Source organism: Terrapene carolina, unplaced genomic scaffold (assembly GCF_002925995.2).
Source record: "Terrapene carolina triunguis isolate 2854851 unplaced genomic scaffold, T_m_triunguis-2.0 Scaffold21, whole genome shotgun sequence".
Classification (NCBI taxonomy): Eukaryota; Metazoa; Chordata; order Testudines; family Emydidae; genus Terrapene; species Terrapene triunguis.
In genome coordinates, this window is record NW_020664372.1 from 10,896,118 (window position 1) to 10,914,236 (window position 18,119).

Genomic DNA, 18,119 nt, shown 5'->3' on the forward strand with positions numbered 1-18,119 from the left:
CCATGCGAGCCATGCAGCACTTTTGTTGTTTGTTTGTTTTAATCAGTCGTTTATTTACATTACATTCATGCCTTCGTGCAACGTTTCACTCCTGCTTTGTTATCAAGGGGAGGAGGCCACCGTCCAGGTTCCCTCCCTCCCCCACCGCCGCCCATCCACACGGGGCTAATCCACAAAACAATGGTACCCCTGCAAGATTTTAACCAAGTTGAACCTTGCTTTCCATTGCAAACTAAGGTAATACACAGTCAGATGCACGAAGCACCGCCTCAGTGTCGCTATACTTAAAGGGTCCGTTGAAAAAACCGGCCTTCACTCACTGAAATACGCCACAGTTTTTGCTTTGTGTGTGTGTGTGTTATTTTCACAGAAGGTAGTTTGGGTTAAGAACCGTCCCTTGTCGTTATTTAGCAGTGACGTTAGCAGACGAGACAGCAATGCACAGATCAGGGATTCTTTAATCACTGGGTTGCTCGCTGCAAAATTGAATTGGCTTCCTACTTTCCCCCCCCTGTCCGACTCCAGTTCTTAGTCTGATAGAGAATGAGAGCCACAGTCATAAACTCTATGGGCTCCATCTGCATTGTAGGGTCCGTTGTGCCAGTAAGAAGAATCGCAGACTGTCTGTAAGGAATTGATTTCAGATGCAGATGAGTTGGCGTCCCTCCGCTTAGAGCGCTTTCTGTTCCTCAGGATAAACACTAGCATGCCAACTACTGTGAAGGCGGAGGTGACAAAAACCAGCAGGAGTCCTGGGACCAGCACCGAAATGGAGACCCGGCTGGTCTCTAGGTAGGAGTTGGCGTGAGTCCCTGTCTCTGCCAACCCGGTGCTGTTTTTGTTATTGGAAGTGAAGGTGGGCGATATTTTGAGCTGCGGGCAAATCACGTCGTTGGCAAGGGACTCGAAATCCTCCTTAAAGAAATCCTCTGGGGATTCACACCTCAGATCGCTCATGACCACCTTGGGGCGCAGCATCTCTGCCCACTGTTTGAAAGGCACAATCGGGCACGAACAGTCCCACGGGTTGCCATGCAGATCGATCTGGGTGATGGACGTGAGCTGGTCCAATACCCCCGCCACCGGGAGATACATGAAATAGTTATTGTGTATACTCAGCTTGGAAAGCGAGACCCCAGCGAACACATCCACGGGGAGGGACCTCAGCAGGTTGTTGTTGAGGATTAGGACTCGGAGCTTGGGCATTGCATTGAAGGTGCCGGGCTGAATCAACTGGATCTCATTAAACTCCACATTCAGATACTCTAGGTTCTGCAGCCCGGTGAATTTCTCGCGGGACAAAGTGTCCAAGTAGTTGCTATCCATGTACAGCCACCTGAGCTCGAAGAGATTCTTGAAGGTGTTGTTCTCCACAGTAGCGATGTTGTTGTTCCCCAGATCCAATAGGTTAAGTTTCCGGTAATCCAGAAAGTGGGATTTCCTGATTGTATGTATTTTGTTGTCTCTCAGAAACAGCTCCTGCACATTGGACGGCTTGGGTTTCAAAGCTACCAAACTGCTCACATTTCTTTCGTTGCAATTAACCTTTAAACCCGAGCCAGGGATCTGATCGCAGCTACAGATCTCCGGACAGGGCATGCTAGTCGGTAGCTTGTTTTTCACGCTAATTGTCGAGCCCGCAGCAGTGGGTCGGGTCTTGATTTGCCAGTTGACTGGGATCTTTGTACCTCCGTTTGGAGCAGATCCGGGAGTGGCAGGATCTTCTATGCCATGTATTTTAAAGGGGGTTGGAATGGGACCAGGATCACAGGTTTCCTCTTCGGCAGGGGGAGCAGCTAGACTAGAATCCACTCTGTTTTTCCTGCACAGCTCTTGCTCTGTGGTCTCATTCAAATCTTTGCCCTGCAACCTAGTAGGAGCTTCACAAATGACTCTGCCGATCAAAGCATTTTTGGGTATATTTTCCAGCCACTCCTTCAGGGATAGCAGATCACAAGTGCAGTCCCAGGGGTTATCTTCCAGCAGAATTTCAGCAATGCCTGGGATCTGCTCCAGGACCTCCTCATAAGGCAAGGTTTTAAGTCGGTTTCCCCGGAGGTCGAGGTGGGTGATCGGCACATACTGAAACACGTTGGCAGGTAAGGTGCTGATGAGGTTGTCATTTAAAATCAGCACCTCCAGCTTGTTTAAATCCCTAAATGCTCCCGGGTCAATATCCCTTAATAAATTAAAATCTGCCTGGAGATATTCCAGATCGTCCAGCCCCAGGAAAGTCTGTTTCCTGAACGATTTTATCTTATTGTTGTTTATATGCAAACGTTTTACCAGCTGCAGCCCTAGAAAAGCCCCAGGGACAATTTCATGCAAACCGTTGTTTTCCATGTGCAAACTGACTGCATTGTAAAAGTTAGCAAACTCATTAGGGAAAAGTCGAGTCAGGGAATTTCCATGCAGGAATAAATGGTAAAACTGGGAAGTTGGGGCGCTGAAATGTTGCAGGCTGGTAAACCCTTTTTTTTCACAGTCTACGTGCAAATCCCCTTCTATCTCGTTGCAGGAACAGATCTTCTCTTTGCAAACGTCCCCTGTAACGTTTCCAGCAGCAAAACAAAGAGACGTCTCCAGCAACAGAATCCAAAGCAGCATTTTTAAACCGAACAATTCATCCCCGATGTCATCACAAAGTAACAGCAACCATCATCCTCACACCGAAAACAATTCCAGTTCATTCGAGAGAGGAGATGTCCGAACCACCACCAAAGGGGGGGGGGACGTGTGGGGGGTAGGGAGGCTGGGGTGGGGAGCGATTTCTTTTCTCCTTTATCCCTTTCTCTTCCCCCCCACATACACTGCAACAGCCCAGTCACCAGTCAATAATTATATCCACAAACTATCCAGGCACGTACTGCAAGGCACGCAAAAAAAAAAAAAGAAAAAAAAAAAGAAAGAAAAAAGAAAAAGAAAAAGTAGAAAAAATCCCCCTCCTCAACCCCTCCTGAAACCTCCCGAAAAAGCTAAGTAGATCTCTGTTGGCCGGTTTCGCTAATTGGAACAGGAATAATGCTAGCAATTATAAGCAGCCACTGCATATTAGAGAGAAGCAGGCAGGGAGTGCAGCGGTGGTAGAGAAGAGCTGCCTGTGTGCATGGCTTTGCTTCGGACTGACCTTGCTTTTCTGTTGCAAAGCCGGGCTCCTTGCTGCTGCTGCCGCTGCTCGGTGCCCAGGAGTCCCCTTCTGGGTGCTGTCCAGTCCCCCTTGGTGCTGAAATCACGCCCCAGCCTGAGGACCGGATGCCGAACCAATGGCGCTGCAAAAATTCTGCAATCGCTGCGTTTTTTGGCTGTCCATTTCTCCTCTCCTCCGATCCCTTCTTCTTCTGCTCTCCTCTCGCTCTGTCAGTCTCTCTCTCTCCCTCCTCTCTCTTCCCTCCTCGGTCTCTCTTCTTTCCCTTTTCTTCTTCTTCTGTTTCTGAGTTGCACACACACACACGGAGGGAGAGTTGCTAAGAGGCGCTGCTCGTTCCAACCTGGTGCACTCTCAAAGATCTGACACCCTCTGCTGAGCTGCAGTGGCAAAAATCCATCTGCTGAGGGAATGCTGGAGAAAAAAAAAAATCAATCCACGTACAGGGCAAGCGTTAAAAATGTTGGCATTAAAGCTGTCGATCTATTTAGACGCTTTCCCCTAAACTGATTATTTAATTTCTTTCTTTCTTCCTCCTGAGATGGAAAGTTTAACACTCCCCTTCTAGCCCCCCCCCCCATACACACACACAGACACACACACACACACACACACACCTGCTCTAGCAACCGGGAAGAGCGCTTTCGTCCTATTTTGTGTCCCAATGGCTTGAATAAAATTAGTGTCAGGGAGTCAAGCGAATAGCAATTTGAGGTAATTATACTCCACGCCATTTTTAACGTTGATTTTAAATGCATCTCTTCCTCCCCTGCAGTCTATAGCGTTTCATGCTGGATTTGGTGGTTTTATGGAGTTCCCTTTGGAATGTTGAACCGCGGATGATTGTGTTCTATTTTTTTTTATTATTATTTAGATGATCACAGAGAAGGGGCTGGCGGTGGGGGGGAGAGGGGGGTGATTTGCCGCACAGTAGATAATTCATTCTACTTGTTTCTGGAGGTTATCGAATTTCCTTTAAGAGGGGGGTTGAAATCGACAGCACTGGATCTTATTTTTCTTCTTCCACGTCTTTTAGGGTTGCTATTTAAGTTCTCTGTGCAAATGCAATGCCTTCTTACCTTTTTGATTTCTGACAAAATAGATTACCCAGCGGGAAATTTGTTGTCTGGTGTAAAAAAAAAAAGTTTCAGCATCATTTGGACGGGTTTCAGATGCCTACAAGCAAATAACCAGTTGCATCTCGGGTGGCGCAAACATAAACCCTTGTTCCCAAATGCTTTGCAAAAGTGTGCGGAGGAGGTTGTATGCGAGTGCTACAGAGCCTGATTCGCTAGGTCCCTTCTGCGTCTACAGTCAGTCCTGAGCTTGCACCTCTTCAGTCGGACAGATGCGCTGACTCCATTCGTGAACTTTGCAATGTACTGGTAGGGCACAGAATGTAACATCTACTGAGGGTGGAAGGGGGGTGGGTGGGTTTAAGGTCTATTTATAGGAAAAGTCAGGAAGCCAGATGGAATCTGCACCCAGTCATCCTTGTTGCATGCTAATTTGGTCCCAGGGTTTCCCGGTCTGCAATTTCCGACTAAATTAGACAACCTACCACCGATGATCAGATCAAATTAATTTAATTAGATCATAAATAAGTTGCAACAGCTGCTGTGGCCATTTCGGATTTTCCGGGTAGAGATTTAGCCATATATATATGAAAGGCTAAATCTCCATATATATGGGTGGATGGACGAGAAGGGGAGGGAAGGAGGGAGAGAGGAAGGAAAAGAAACTGACAAAAAATGACTGGCCCAGACGAAGACTGGACAATAAATAACAAGCGGGGCGAGGGAAATAAAATGCTATTGAGACAACAAGCATCAGAAGCAATATATTAGTAGATTCGAGGGGTGGGGGGGGGGAGAGGGAAAGGAGGCTTGGCGCCACATTAAGGCTCATTAATTCATTTCTCATGGCAGTTACTCTGACTTTGTCTCTGTGTGCATGTCCGGGGGGTTTAGTCAGATTGGAACTGGAACCCTTCTCCTGAGGAAAAAGACCCTGCAGCTTTGGAGAGGTGCAGGAGGAGTCGGAGGGAGGAAAGCCTGTAGGAAACCCCTGGAACAGAGCAAAGAGAAAGGAGTTTGGGGGAGGGGAGGGAAACAGGGAAGGTTCCCAGTGTCAAACCAGAAGGGCGACCCCATTACCATGAGTAATGACATGGGCAAGGGGGTCTCTGAAATTGACGAGCATGGTGAATTCAGACTGTGACGCGGGCCAGGAGACAAAAGAGCATCTTCCCCAGTTTAAAAAAAGCCTCTTTAGCAACCTCTCCTTAGTGTTGTTAAAATTGCTCAGGCACCGAAGAAACAATCACAATGCAACAAGAGGAGCTGAATATTAATAAGATAGTAAATAAATAAATATGGATCAAATGAGAAGGAGGTGATAATGACCTGCTCTCAAGGCATGAAGGACAAAGTGCCAGGCTCTTCTCCCGGAGCTTCTCAGAAGTGGGAGTTAATGGCAGCTGTCGGGATCCTCTAACTGAAGAGGAAGAAGGGTGTGGAGGGGCATTTGTGAACAGATGTAAATTTATGGCGGCACCTGAGAGAGAGGTTCCATTGTGCTGCGAGCAGTATATACACACACTAACTCTGGGCCTTGCCACCTAAAGAGGCAAGACAGACAAAGGGTGGGAGAAAGCAAACAGACATATCCATTTGACAGATGGCACAGAGAATGTGATTTGCCAGTAGTCACACAGGAAGTTTATGGCAGAGGCAGGAAATGAAGACATATTTCTTGAGTGCTTTAATGCCAAAGCTATCCTTCTTCTCCCATATATATTTTATTATTATTACAATTCTTCATTTGTATATCTGGGCTGTTGTGTCATCATCTTTTATTATGTTAATTTAGCCTCAGTGGAAACATGCATATTCTAAAAAGGGCCCTATGTAAATTCCCACCAAAAGCTAGAATAGTCTAGGATATACCTGGTGCTGTGAGTGTGCAGCATGTGCTCACACTTTTATTCAAATTATTTTAATATATTAACATTTTAATAAGCAATGGACTTACAGTAAAGCTGGATTTTCAAAATCTTAAATCCTAGGCAACTGTGGCCAATTTCTGCATGTCATACCCATGTTAAATAACACTGGTTTAAACACATAGTAATAGGGCTACGCAGTATGACAAAAGTGCAGAATCATGGCTTCAGTTTTAAGCAACAGAGAGTCCTGTGGCACCTTTAAGACTAACAGATGTCATTACATGTGTCTGACGAAGTGGGTATTCACCCACGAAAGCTTATGCTCGGTGCCACAGGACTCTGTTGCTTTTTACAGATCCAGACTAACACAGCTACCCCTCTGATACTTGGCTTCAGTTTTAAATCAGTACTACTCAGGTATACACCAGGGTGGTGGTGTTAGGAGGAGTGGGTTGCACTGCTGTAGCTACACACATATAGGTATGCTAGTGCAACTCCTAGTGTAGATGCACTGCACTTGTGTATAGAGTGCACTGTACCAGTGCCACTAAACCTGGATAAATGACACTGGTGGCAAATCACTTTTTACATCAGTACAGTGTGGTTTTACTCTGATGCAGCTATGTTGGTGTAGCTACAAGCCTGTCAAATAAAACCTTTCAGCTTGTAGTGTCATAATAAACCACAAAAGGTGTAGAGGAGGCAAAGCCATGGTCCTGAGCCATCATGTCTGACCTGAGGTCTTCTCCTATTGACATAGCTACTGCCTCTCAGGGAATTGGATTTCCTAGGCTGATGGGAGAAACTCTCCCATTGGCATGGGTATAGAATCATAGAAGATTAGGGTTGGAAGAGACCTCAGGAGGTCATCTAGTCCAACCCTCTGCTCAAAGCAGGACCAACCCCAACTAAATCAACCCAGCCAGGGCTTTGTCAAGCTGGACTTTAAAAACCTCTTAAGGATGGAGATTCCACCACCTCCCTAGGTAACCCATTCCAGTGCTTCACCACCTTCCTAGTCAAATAGTGTTTCCTAACATCTAACCTAGACCTCCCCCACTGCAACTTGAAACCATTTCTCCTTGTTCTGCCACCACTGAGAACAGCCTAGCTCCATCCTCTTTGGAACCGCCCTTCAGGTAGTTGAAGGCTGCTATCAAATCCCCCCCTCACTCTTTTCTTCTACAGACTAAATAACCCCAGTTCCCTCAGCCTCTCCTCATAAGTCATGTCCCCAGCCCCCTAATCATTTTTGTTGTCCTCTGCTGGACTCTCTCCAATTTGTCCACATCCTTTCTGTAGTGGGGGCCCCCAAACTGGACACAATACTCCACATGTGGCCTCATGAGTGTTGAATAGAGCGGAATAATCACTTTCCTCAATCTGCTGGCAATGCTCCTACTAATACAGCCCAATATGTCATTAGCCTTCTTGGCTACAAGGGCACACTGTTGACTCATACCCAGATTCTCATCCACTGTAATCCTCAAATCCTTTTCTGTAGAACTGCTATTTAGCCAGTCGGTCCCCAGCCTGTAGCAGTACATGGGATTCTTCCATCATAAGTGCAGGACTCTGCCCTTGTCCTCATTGAACCTCATCAGATTTCTTTTAGCCCAATCCTCCAATTTGTCTAGGTCACTCTGGACCCTATCCCTACCTTCCAGTGTATCTACCTCTCCCCCCAGCGTAGTGTCATCCGCACACTTGCTGAAGGTGCAATCCATCCCATCATCCAGATAATTAATTAAGATGTTGAACAAAAGCAGCCCCAGGATAGACCCCGAGGCACACTGGCTGCCATCTAGACATCGAGCTGTTGATCACTATCCATTGATCCCTATGATCTAGCCAGCTTTATATCCACCTTATAGTCCATTTATCCAATCCATAGTTTTTTAACTTGCTGGCAAGAATATTGTGGGAGACCATATCAAAAGCTTTGCTAAAGTCAAGATATATCACATCCACTACTTGCCCCTTATCCACAGAGCCAGCTATCTCATCATAGAAGGCAATCAGGATGGTCAGGCATGACTTGCCCTTGGTGAATCCATGTTGACTGTTCCTGATCACCTTCCTCTCCTACCAGTGCTTCAAAATAGATTCCTTGAGGACCTGCTCCATGATTTTTCCAGGGACTGAGGTGAGGCTGACCGGTCTGTAGTTTCCCAGATTCTCCTTCTTCCCTTTTTAAAAGATGGACACTATATTTGGCTTTTTCCAATCATTCGAGAACTCCCCTGATCACCACGAGTTTTCTAAGATAATGGCCAATGGCTCTGCAATCACATCAAACCAATTTCCTCAGCACCCTCGGATGCATTAGATCTGGCACCATGGACTTGTGCATGTCCAGCATTTCTAAATAGTCCTTAACCTGTTCTTTCACCACTGAGGGCTGCTCACCTCCACCACATACTGTGCTGCCCAGTGCAGCAGTCTGGGAGCTGACCTTGTGTGTGAAGACCAAGGCAAAAAAAGCATCAAGTACTTCAGCTTTTTCCACATCATCTGTCTGAATAGGTTGCCTCCCCCATTCAGTAAAGGTCCCACACTTTCCCTGACCTTCTTCTTGTTGCTAACATAACTGTAGAAACCCTTCTTGTTACCCTTCACATCCCTTACTAGCAGGGCTGGCTCTAGGTTTTTGCCGCCCCAAGCAAAAAAAAAAGTGGCTGGAATTCCGCCCCTGAAATTGTGCTGCCCCAAGCACATGCTTGGTTTGCTGGTGCCTAGAGCCGGTCTTGCTTGCTAGCTGCAACTCCATTTGTGCTTTGGCCTTCCTGATTACACCCCTGCATGCTCAAGCAATATTTCTATACTCCTCCCTAGTCATCTGTCCAAATTTCCACTTCTTGTAAGCTTCATTTTTGTGTTTAAGCTCACCGAAGATTTTTCTGCTAAGCCACGCCAGTCGCCTGCCATATTTGCTATTCTTTCTGGGACAGTTTGTTCCTGTGCCCTCAATAAGGATTCTTTAAAATACAGCTCTCCTGGACTCCTTTCCCTCTCATATTAGCCTCCCAGGGGATCCTGCCCATCAGTTCCCTGAGGGAGTCAAAGTCTGCTTTTCTGAAGTCCAGGGTCCATATTCTGCTGCTCTCCTTTCTTCCTTTTGTCAGGATCCTGAAATCAACCATCTCATTGTCACTGCTGCCCAGGTTGCCACCCACTGCTACTTCCCCTACCAATTCTTCCCTGTTTGTGAGCAAGGTCAAGAGGAGCATGGCTCCGAGTTGGTTCCTCTAGCACTTGCACCAGGAAGTTGTCTCCAAAACAGTCTCCGAAAACTTCCTCGATTGTCTGTGCACTGCTGTAATGCTCGCCCAGGTAGCATTTTCACTGAAGTGTCACTGCAGACTTTTAAGTGTAGACAGGTCCTGAGGTGCATAACTCCAGGAGAGTGAATTCTGAGTAAAGGGAGGTGTCTTTCTCCCAGGGAGGTGGAGGGTCAAAGCCAAACTCTTCTCCTTGGCATTTTTTAGGCTAATTTAGGAGGTTCTCACTTAGTTTGCTGGCTTCCGAGGATCCCTTTTTCATGTGTCTAATTTGCTCCCTGAATTTTGTAGAGACTGGATCCTGACATCTATATCAGGGCTGTGAATTCCATTGGGCAGCAAGGTGCTGACAAGACAGGCATTGCAATGCCTACATCCCTTTGTGGATCTAGTCCCTGCTGCTTTGTGAATGCAAATATTTTTAACCTGAGAAAACACTTGACATATTTTAGTCAAACAAAATTGTGAGTATTATTTGTTTTGCTAGGGTCTCTTGGTCAGCTATCACAGGAGGAAGCTTGTGGTAACATTACCAAGTTTATAAGAAGTGGCAACATTTGCATATATGTTCCATTCTATGCATCTGAAGAAGTGGGCTGTAGCCCATGAAAGCTTATGCTCAAATAAATTTGTTAGTCTCTAAGGTGCCACAAGTACTCCTGTTCTTTTTGCGGATACAGACTAACACGGCTGCTACTCTGAAACATTTGCACAGTGTTTCAACCTCCACACAATATGTTGCCGGAATAAATTCCAATTGCATCATTTTTTGTCCTTGTTATGACAATGTTCACTATCCTGCACCACTCAAAGCCTGTGCAGTGTGATCAATATACAACACAGAACTGCACTGCTACTAATTTGACCTCTTTATAGTTTGATTGCCTTAAGTATTCCACTCTTCTCTGACACATCTGAGGCTGCAGACAAGAAAAGTGGTGAAGCAGCCAGCAGGTCATAGCATAGAATACTTAACTGGCCAAAGTAGTTCAGCAAAATACATTCACAGGACAGTTAGAATTCTGTTTCCGTCTTCTTATGATAAATTACATAATAAGAAAAGAAAGAGACATGAATCAGTTTACATGACAAAAACTAGTAGGAACTCGAGAGAGAATAAATATCCAATAGAATCTTAATAAAGAAACTAGGGCCAAGTTGTCAATATCTTACTCACAATGATGAGCAGCTACTCACATGAGGAGTCCCATTGATTCTCATCAGCCTGAGTAATGTGGTCTTTGATCATTAATTATTTTGTTGTCCTCTTTGAATCCTAAACATATGGTGACAATGTTTCAAATCATTGTATAGGAAATCTCTAAAAGAGAAAAGCATGGGGAAGTTTGTGCTTCCATCCTGTTTAAGTACATTGCATTTCAGTTATATCAGAGCTGGCTTTTTATTTCCCATAGGATAAAAAGAAAATCCATCAGGTGCACTCCCAAAAATTATAGGAGGGTGGTTGTTTGCTTATTATCAGAGGGAGGAAGGCCCTGTACTAACACTGTTCACATTTCCATGCCAATGGAATTATTATTTTGGAGATGCAAAACTACAAGAGTTATAAGAGAAATATATCTGCTCTGAGAGGAAAGCTCAAGACCTTGCACCACTCCTCCTCCTGAGACATGGTATTTATTAATCAAGGATTCTATACACCAGTCATTTTCTTTACAGAGGCCTAATGTAGTTATGTGGTGTGACATTAAAGAATAGACTTGATTTCTCATTATTACACATGTTAATTCACTATAATTTAATTATTTTAACTGGGTTAAAATATATATTCTCTTTTCCCATGACTCACTTTCCAGACTTGAAAAAGCATACTGATTTCAGAGCCAGAGTATAAATCATTTGAAAGACAACAGTATCTTTCACTTGTTAAACCTTTCAAAATACAGTTCATCTGAGAAACTCCTATATAATTAGTCAAGCTGGGTGAAAATGGATTGTCAGGTTTGCATGAAACTCCACCATTTTGAATTATTTTCTGTTCCAAAACAGAAAGAAAAAACATGAACAAAAACGAACAACATTTTGCACTAAACAACATTTTATTTTTTGTTTTGTTCTGAAGTCAACCTTTTTACATTATTCCATTCTATTGTTTTAAAATGAAATTTAGTGAAAATCAACACACTTTCAAGAGATGTCCTGCTTTTGACAAATTGGCATTTTTTCCCAATCCCTCAGCCCCCCATAAAAAAGCTCCATTGGAGCTTTACATCTGAAACATAGAAGTGTTTGTGTTACTGGCCACCCTCTCATCATGCATCAGCAGCCTTTGTGAGGAATGGACAGATGAGAAGATAGGATGTTGATCCTATCAGTTCATCATCTTATACTTCATGGAAATATAAGATAAAGAGTCACTTGCCCTGATTAGCCCTTGTGCCACTCCAACTTTACACAGTGATTTCACGTGAGGTCTTTTTTGTGTAAAATTGGATGAATTTCATGGTGACTCAGGTCTTTGTTCTCCAAAGATTCCAGAATAATATACCCAATATAGAAAATATAATTTATTTAATAAAGGGAGCTATATAGTGAGCCAGATTCAAAACTCAGTTACAATTAGGGCTGTTGATTAATCACAGTTAACTCAAAAACATTAAACACGATTAAAAAAATTAATCACGATTAATCGCAGTTTTAATCGCACTGTTAAACAATAGAATCCAAATTGAAATGTATTAAATATTTTTGGATGTCTTTCTACATTTTCAAATATACTGACTTCAATTACAACACAGAATACAAAGTGTACAGTGCTCACTTTATATTATTTTTAATAACAAATATATGCACTGTAAAAATGATAAACAAAAGAAATAGTATTTTTCAATTCACATCATACAAGTACTGTAGTGCAATCTCTTTATTGTGAAAGTGAAACTTACAAATGTAGATTTTTTTTATATATTGCTGCACTCAAAAAACAAAACAGTGTAAAAATTTAGAGCCGACAAGTCCACTCAGTCCTACTTCTTGTTCAGCCAACTGCTCAGTCAAACAAGTTTGTTTACATTTACAGGAGATAATGCTGCCCGCTTTTTATTTACAATGTCACCTGAAAGTGAGAACAGGTTTTCATATGGTACTTTTGTAGCTGGCATTGCAAGGTATTTACATGCCAGATATGCTAAACATTCGGATGCCCCTTCATGCTTCTGACACGATTCCAGAGGACATGCATCCATGTTGATGACGCTCGTTAAAAAATAATGTGTTAATTAAATTCATGACTGAACTCCTTGGGGGGAGAATTGTATGCCTCCTGCTCTGTTTTGCCATCATTCTGCCATATATTTTATGTTATAGCAGTCTTGGATGATGACCCAGCACATGTTCATTTTAAGAACACTTTCACTGCAGATTTGATAAAACGCAAAGAAGGTACCAATATGAGATTTCTAAGGATAGATACAGCACTTGAACCAAGGTTTAAGAATCTGAAGTGCCTTCCAAAATCCGAGGGACGAGGTGCAGAGCATGCTTTCAGATGTTTTAAAAGAACAGTCCTCTGATGCGGAAATTACAGAACCTGAACCACCAAAAAAGAAAAGCAATCTTCTGCTGGTGGCAGCTGACTCAGATGATGAAAATGAACATGAATTGGTCTGCACTGTTTTGAACTGTTATCGAGCAGAACCCATCATCAGTATGGACGCATGTCCTCTGGAATGGTGATTGAAGCATGAAGGAAAATATGAATCATTAGCACATCTGTCACGTAAATATCTTGTGACGCCAGCTACGACAGTGCCATGTGAATGCCTGTTCTCACTTTCATGTGACATTGTAAACAAGAAGCGGGCAGCATTATCTCCTGCAAATATAAACAAACTTGTTTGTCTGAGCTATTGGCTGAACAAGAAGTAGGACTGAATGGACTTGTAAGCTCTAAAGTTTTACATTATTTTATTTTTGAATGCAAGTTTTTTGTACATAATTCTACATTTGTAAGTTCAACTTTCATGATAAAGAGATTGCACTACAGTACTTGTAATGCGGGAATTGACAAATACTATTTCTTTTGTTTTTTTACAGTGCAAATATTTGTAATAAAATAAATATAAAGTGAGCACTGTGCATTTTGTATTCTGTATTGTAATTGAAATCAATATATTTGAAAATGTAGAAAACATTCAAAAATATTTAAATAAATGGTTTTCTGTTATTGTTTAACAGCGCGATTAATCATGCAATTAATTGTGATTAATTTTTTTAATTGCATGATTAATCACAATTATTTTTTTAACTCACTTAACAGCCCTAGTTACAATAATGTAAATCTTGAGTAACTCCAGAGTAATTCTATTGAAGCCAATTGAGTTACACCAGATGTACATTTAGTAAACTGAGCTCAGAAGCTGTCCCCATGCCTATGATGCCGGCATATGCTGTTCCATCCCCCCCATAGGCTGCAAGTAACCTAATTACCTATTCCCAGAGAAACTCTTCTTCAGGTCTGGCCTGGTGTCCGATATGGTATTTGTGGAGGATCAAAATAGTACAGTTTCAAGTTCATTAAAGGACTGGAATCTAGTCCATTCACGCTATTCCTCCTTTTTACAATCTTAGCCATTGGTACATATTCATAGTATGTAATTTAAAATATCTGACAGGAAAGGTTTTCTTTATACAGTCTTGTGATAGGGTCTTCCACAGCCAGGTGGCCTAGTGCATCTGCAAGGCCAGAGGGGATGGTAGACAAATCTTGGCCTTCCCTATCCACTGGGTTCCAGCTCAGAGCCCTATGAAGTTCAGCCCCTAAACAGGAGAGATGGGTCTCCATCGCGGTGGAGGGTCAAGACTGGTTTCCCTGGGCTACTTCCTACAAGACTTTTTAGTTTGGGGGTGTGGCCCTACTAGTTCAGTTGCCCCACAGTTGGGGCTTATTTGCAGGCTTCTCTTGGCAGGGGAAGACTTACTTGCCTCAAGTGGCTGCGCTGCCTGGCAAGTCACTGATCTGTCCCTTCAGGCTAGCAGACAGAGAGCTTCTGCCTCCTGGCCAGTTAGCCCCCAGTTGAGCCAGGTTACCTTCTTTTCTCCCCTCCCCCAGACCTGGCATTGGCCACGGGTATAGTGGGGCAGGGTTTGCTGAACCCAAAGGTTTTATTTAACCCCCGCTGTGCTGGATAGCAGTTTTTTCTGCTCCCTCACAAGCCTATAGGTCAAATGCTTCCTTCCAAAAGCATTGAGGAGCCGGTGCTCATGGATTCTAAATGGGATGTGCATAACGGTAGAGTCCCTGAGCAGTGGTAGCTCTGTTTTCACCACAATGCAAAGGGTTCCAGCTCTATAGGTTGGAGAGGGTGTGGCATGGATACCTGGGCCAGTGCTGGAAAACTAGCCGTTTTTTACCAGTTTTCTTAATTTCCCTCCTATAAAAACTGTGGTACAAAGCCTCACATGTTACTGAAGACAAAGTCAGAAACTTGTGCAGGTTCCAGGGAATGCCTGGCAATATGGCTCCTAGAGGAGTTATGCTGTCCAGGCAGCATCTTCAGGACAGAAATCTCTTGCTTCCAGTGGATTTCCCAAGAGCCCAAGTCAGAATTTCAGGACTTTTCTATGAGGGGGGAAATTTTTTACCAAACAGAATAACAACAAGGAAAGTCAGCAAACTGAAGCTTATTCTGTCTCCTGTGCAGGAACAACCAAGTAAGAGGGAACAGCCTTACATTAAATATATAAGTATGATGTATTACTATCTCTTATTTTTCAGTCTTGCAGATGGTTTTCACATATATTCTCTTTTAGATCCTCAGCAGCATGTCAGAAAGTGGGGCTGAAGAACACAGAGTACTGTGATGACAACACTCACAGAATGGTTTTTATTAATGATTAATATATATATATATATATATATTAATAATTTATAGTCTGAACCTCTGATACAGGAAGCATACACTGTTCCCTGTGCTTCACAGAGCATTAGTTTTCCATGCTTGAGAAACAATTTGCCTACTAACCACAAATGCTGGTTCAATTTGTGATGGAGGAATGTCCCTTTATCCTTTTTTGTGAATGGCTTACTCTAAAATGTGAAACGATGGTTATAATTTACCATTACCCCATTGAAGTTATAGAAATTAACCTCTTTTGAAAGAAATCAAGCTTCTGTAAAGGATTAAAATGAGAAACTCTATCAAGAATGAATGCTACTTAGATTACCATACATAGAAAGACTTGAATGACAAAAGTCATCTTCAGAGGAGGTTCTGTTTGCTGAGAGACTGCAACCACTACGTTTCAGGATATTTGTTTTTAGTATTTCTTTATAAACATATTTAATAGATAATTAGCAAAGGGATCTAAGTTAAATTAAAGACTGGGTGAAACAATGGATATGTTGGGAAGTCAGTATGAAGTAAAGTTCAAGGTCAACCCAAAGAAAGAACTTAACAATGATCAGCTTGTTAACTGCTTGCTTAGAAATACATGGACATAGAGAAAAAGTACATAAAAGTGATTCCAGTCTCAAATGAATGATTATCCATTCACTAAAGGAGGCAAGGTTCCATTGGGAAAAATAATATGTAATCATGTAATTATAGACTGTATCATAATGGGTACACACAAGGCGGGGTGGCAAATCAAGTTTGCACAGGCAACCTTAATACTGGCTTTTTCCAACTTGCAGCTGGTAGGAGCAAATGCAAGGAACATCTTACTCAACCCCTGCATTCCAGGGACAAGGCATTCTCAGTGTAGATAGCATCTTCTAGCTGCTAAACTCTAGCCAGTCTCTACTGAGCATGTGTAAACTTATATTTTCTGGAGACTCATAACTTTGTATCATTTTCATAAGGCTGCTTAAAGACACATCCTTGACACCAGGGAAATGTCCCTGCCAAATTTCAAGCCTCTGCTCCAAATCACGGAGGTGCTAGATTAGGGTTCGGCAACCTTCGGCACGCAGCACGCCAGGGTAAGCCCCCTGGCGGGCCGGGCCGGTTTGATTACTTGCCACGTCCACAGGTTCGGGAAGTGGTGCAGGCTGAGGGATGTGCTGGTCGCTGCTTCCTGCCATCCTCATTGGCCTGGAGCGACGAACCGCGGCCAGTGGGAGGTGCGATTGGCCGAACCTGTGGACACGGCAGGTAAACAAACTGGTCCAGCCCACCAGGCTGCTTACCCTGGCGAACCGCGTGTCGAAGGTTGCCGATCCCTGTGCTAGATATTTTCAACAAAAGTGTTGTAAGACTTTTTTTAACATGTACAACACACATATTATTCCTTAATCTTATTCTAATAAATGGCTGAATCATTTTCAGTGAAACTTCCTCCACAAAAAAATTCAGCCTCAGGCAGACACCTGACATAGAAAAATTCTGCCTGGATAGTTTATGTTTGGCTAAGTTGTAAGCAACCAAAAACAGGGTTTTTGTTGGACAGTCTTAAATACGGTGCAGCTATCCCCATCTGTAATATATAGAGTCCTAGGAAACTACCTGTGCTGAGGAGCCCAGAGATCCTGACGAGATATGGACCAAGGTTTCAGGCGACTAGGCAGGAAGTGGCCCAGGGAGAGGGGCTAGCCATAACCCCCCAGGAAAGGTCAGCATGTTGCGGCAGGTTCCTCGCTGACTCGGTGGCAAAAACACCACTGGTGGGGCCCTGGGCCGGGATCTGGTGAAGTAGGGAGGACCTGGGTCCCCCTACCCCAGCCACCACACCCCTGAGTGGCAGCCTTTGATGCTGGCCATTAGGTTGCACGGCCTAGCACTAGGGTGACCAGATGTCCCGATTTTATAGGGACAGTCCCGATTTTTGGCCATTAGGCCACCTAGCCCTGAGCCTGAGGGCAGCCATATTGGCTCAGGTCATTAGGTAATACTGTCTTGAGTCCAAGGACAATCTGGTGGACTTTAACTGCAGGGCCGTCACACCCTCGATCCGCTCCATAGGGGGACGGGGTGTGCATACCCTGTGACACTGCTTTACAGTATTTATTGATCTGGGGTTGGATCCCAGGGGGTAGTGAGTTTCTACCACTCCCACTGAATCCAGTGGAAGTTGTGGATTCAGCACTTTGCAGCATCAGTTTATAAAGAGTAACTTGTGTCTGTCTATATAAATGTTTTGAATACAGAATTCCATTAGTTTGACAATGTCAGATTTAGTTTAAAAATTAAATTTGAAAATAAAAGCTAGTGTGATTGTTAAAACAGTATATTTCCATGTAAAATGCATTATAGATATTGGCCTTTATGAGTTTGTTTCATAAACTGTCAATTTGATATTTCTTTTTGAGTAGTTGGTCCTATATTTAAAAGGTTGCTATTGGCTTGGACTCCATTTTCCTTCTAGATTTCAGATGTAAAGATAATACATTCCAGCATTGCTTAGATATCCTGCCTACTCCTTTAGTCTGAGGACAAACAAATTGAATCAAAGATGCAAAAAATTGTAGCATAGCTCCTTGTTCTCCTCCTGCTTATGCCTTTAACATAATTGTATGCTAAAACAGCAATCATCTTTTTTTGTTGTTTTTCTTTTTTCTTCTCCCTGTTAGATTATTCAGTCTAAATAATCTTCATTTCCACTACAAAATTTGCTGGAAAATGTTGCATTGTTGCATTACATTGCCTAGTAGACACTTCATTTGTACTGGAGCATAACCAATGTCATCTCTTCCTCTGACTCCTTTTTTGCCTGTTATAAATGAGATCTTAAAGAACATACAGATTATTTCAGAAGAATATTGATTTCACCATTTAGAGAGACAGTC

At 43.2% G+C, this 18,119-nt stretch overlaps 1 protein-coding gene across 1 annotated transcript; it reads right to left on the reverse strand.

The window, feature by feature from the left end:
* Window positions 1-528: 528 nt before the first annotated feature.
* Window positions 529-2,607, reverse strand: SLITRK1 (SLIT and NTRK like family member 1). The gene has a single exon (XM_024193315.1). The coding sequence runs from the start codon at window positions 2,605-2,607 to the stop codon at window positions 529-531; it is 2,079 nt and encodes a 692-aa protein (XP_024049083.1).
* Window positions 2,608-18,119: the final 15,512 nt, after the last annotated feature.

Coding starts and splice junctions, on each gene's coding strand:
- SLITRK1 (XM_024193315.1), bottom strand. CDS start 2,607: ATGCTGCTTTGGATTCTGTTGCTGGAGACGTCTCTTTGTTTTGCTGCT.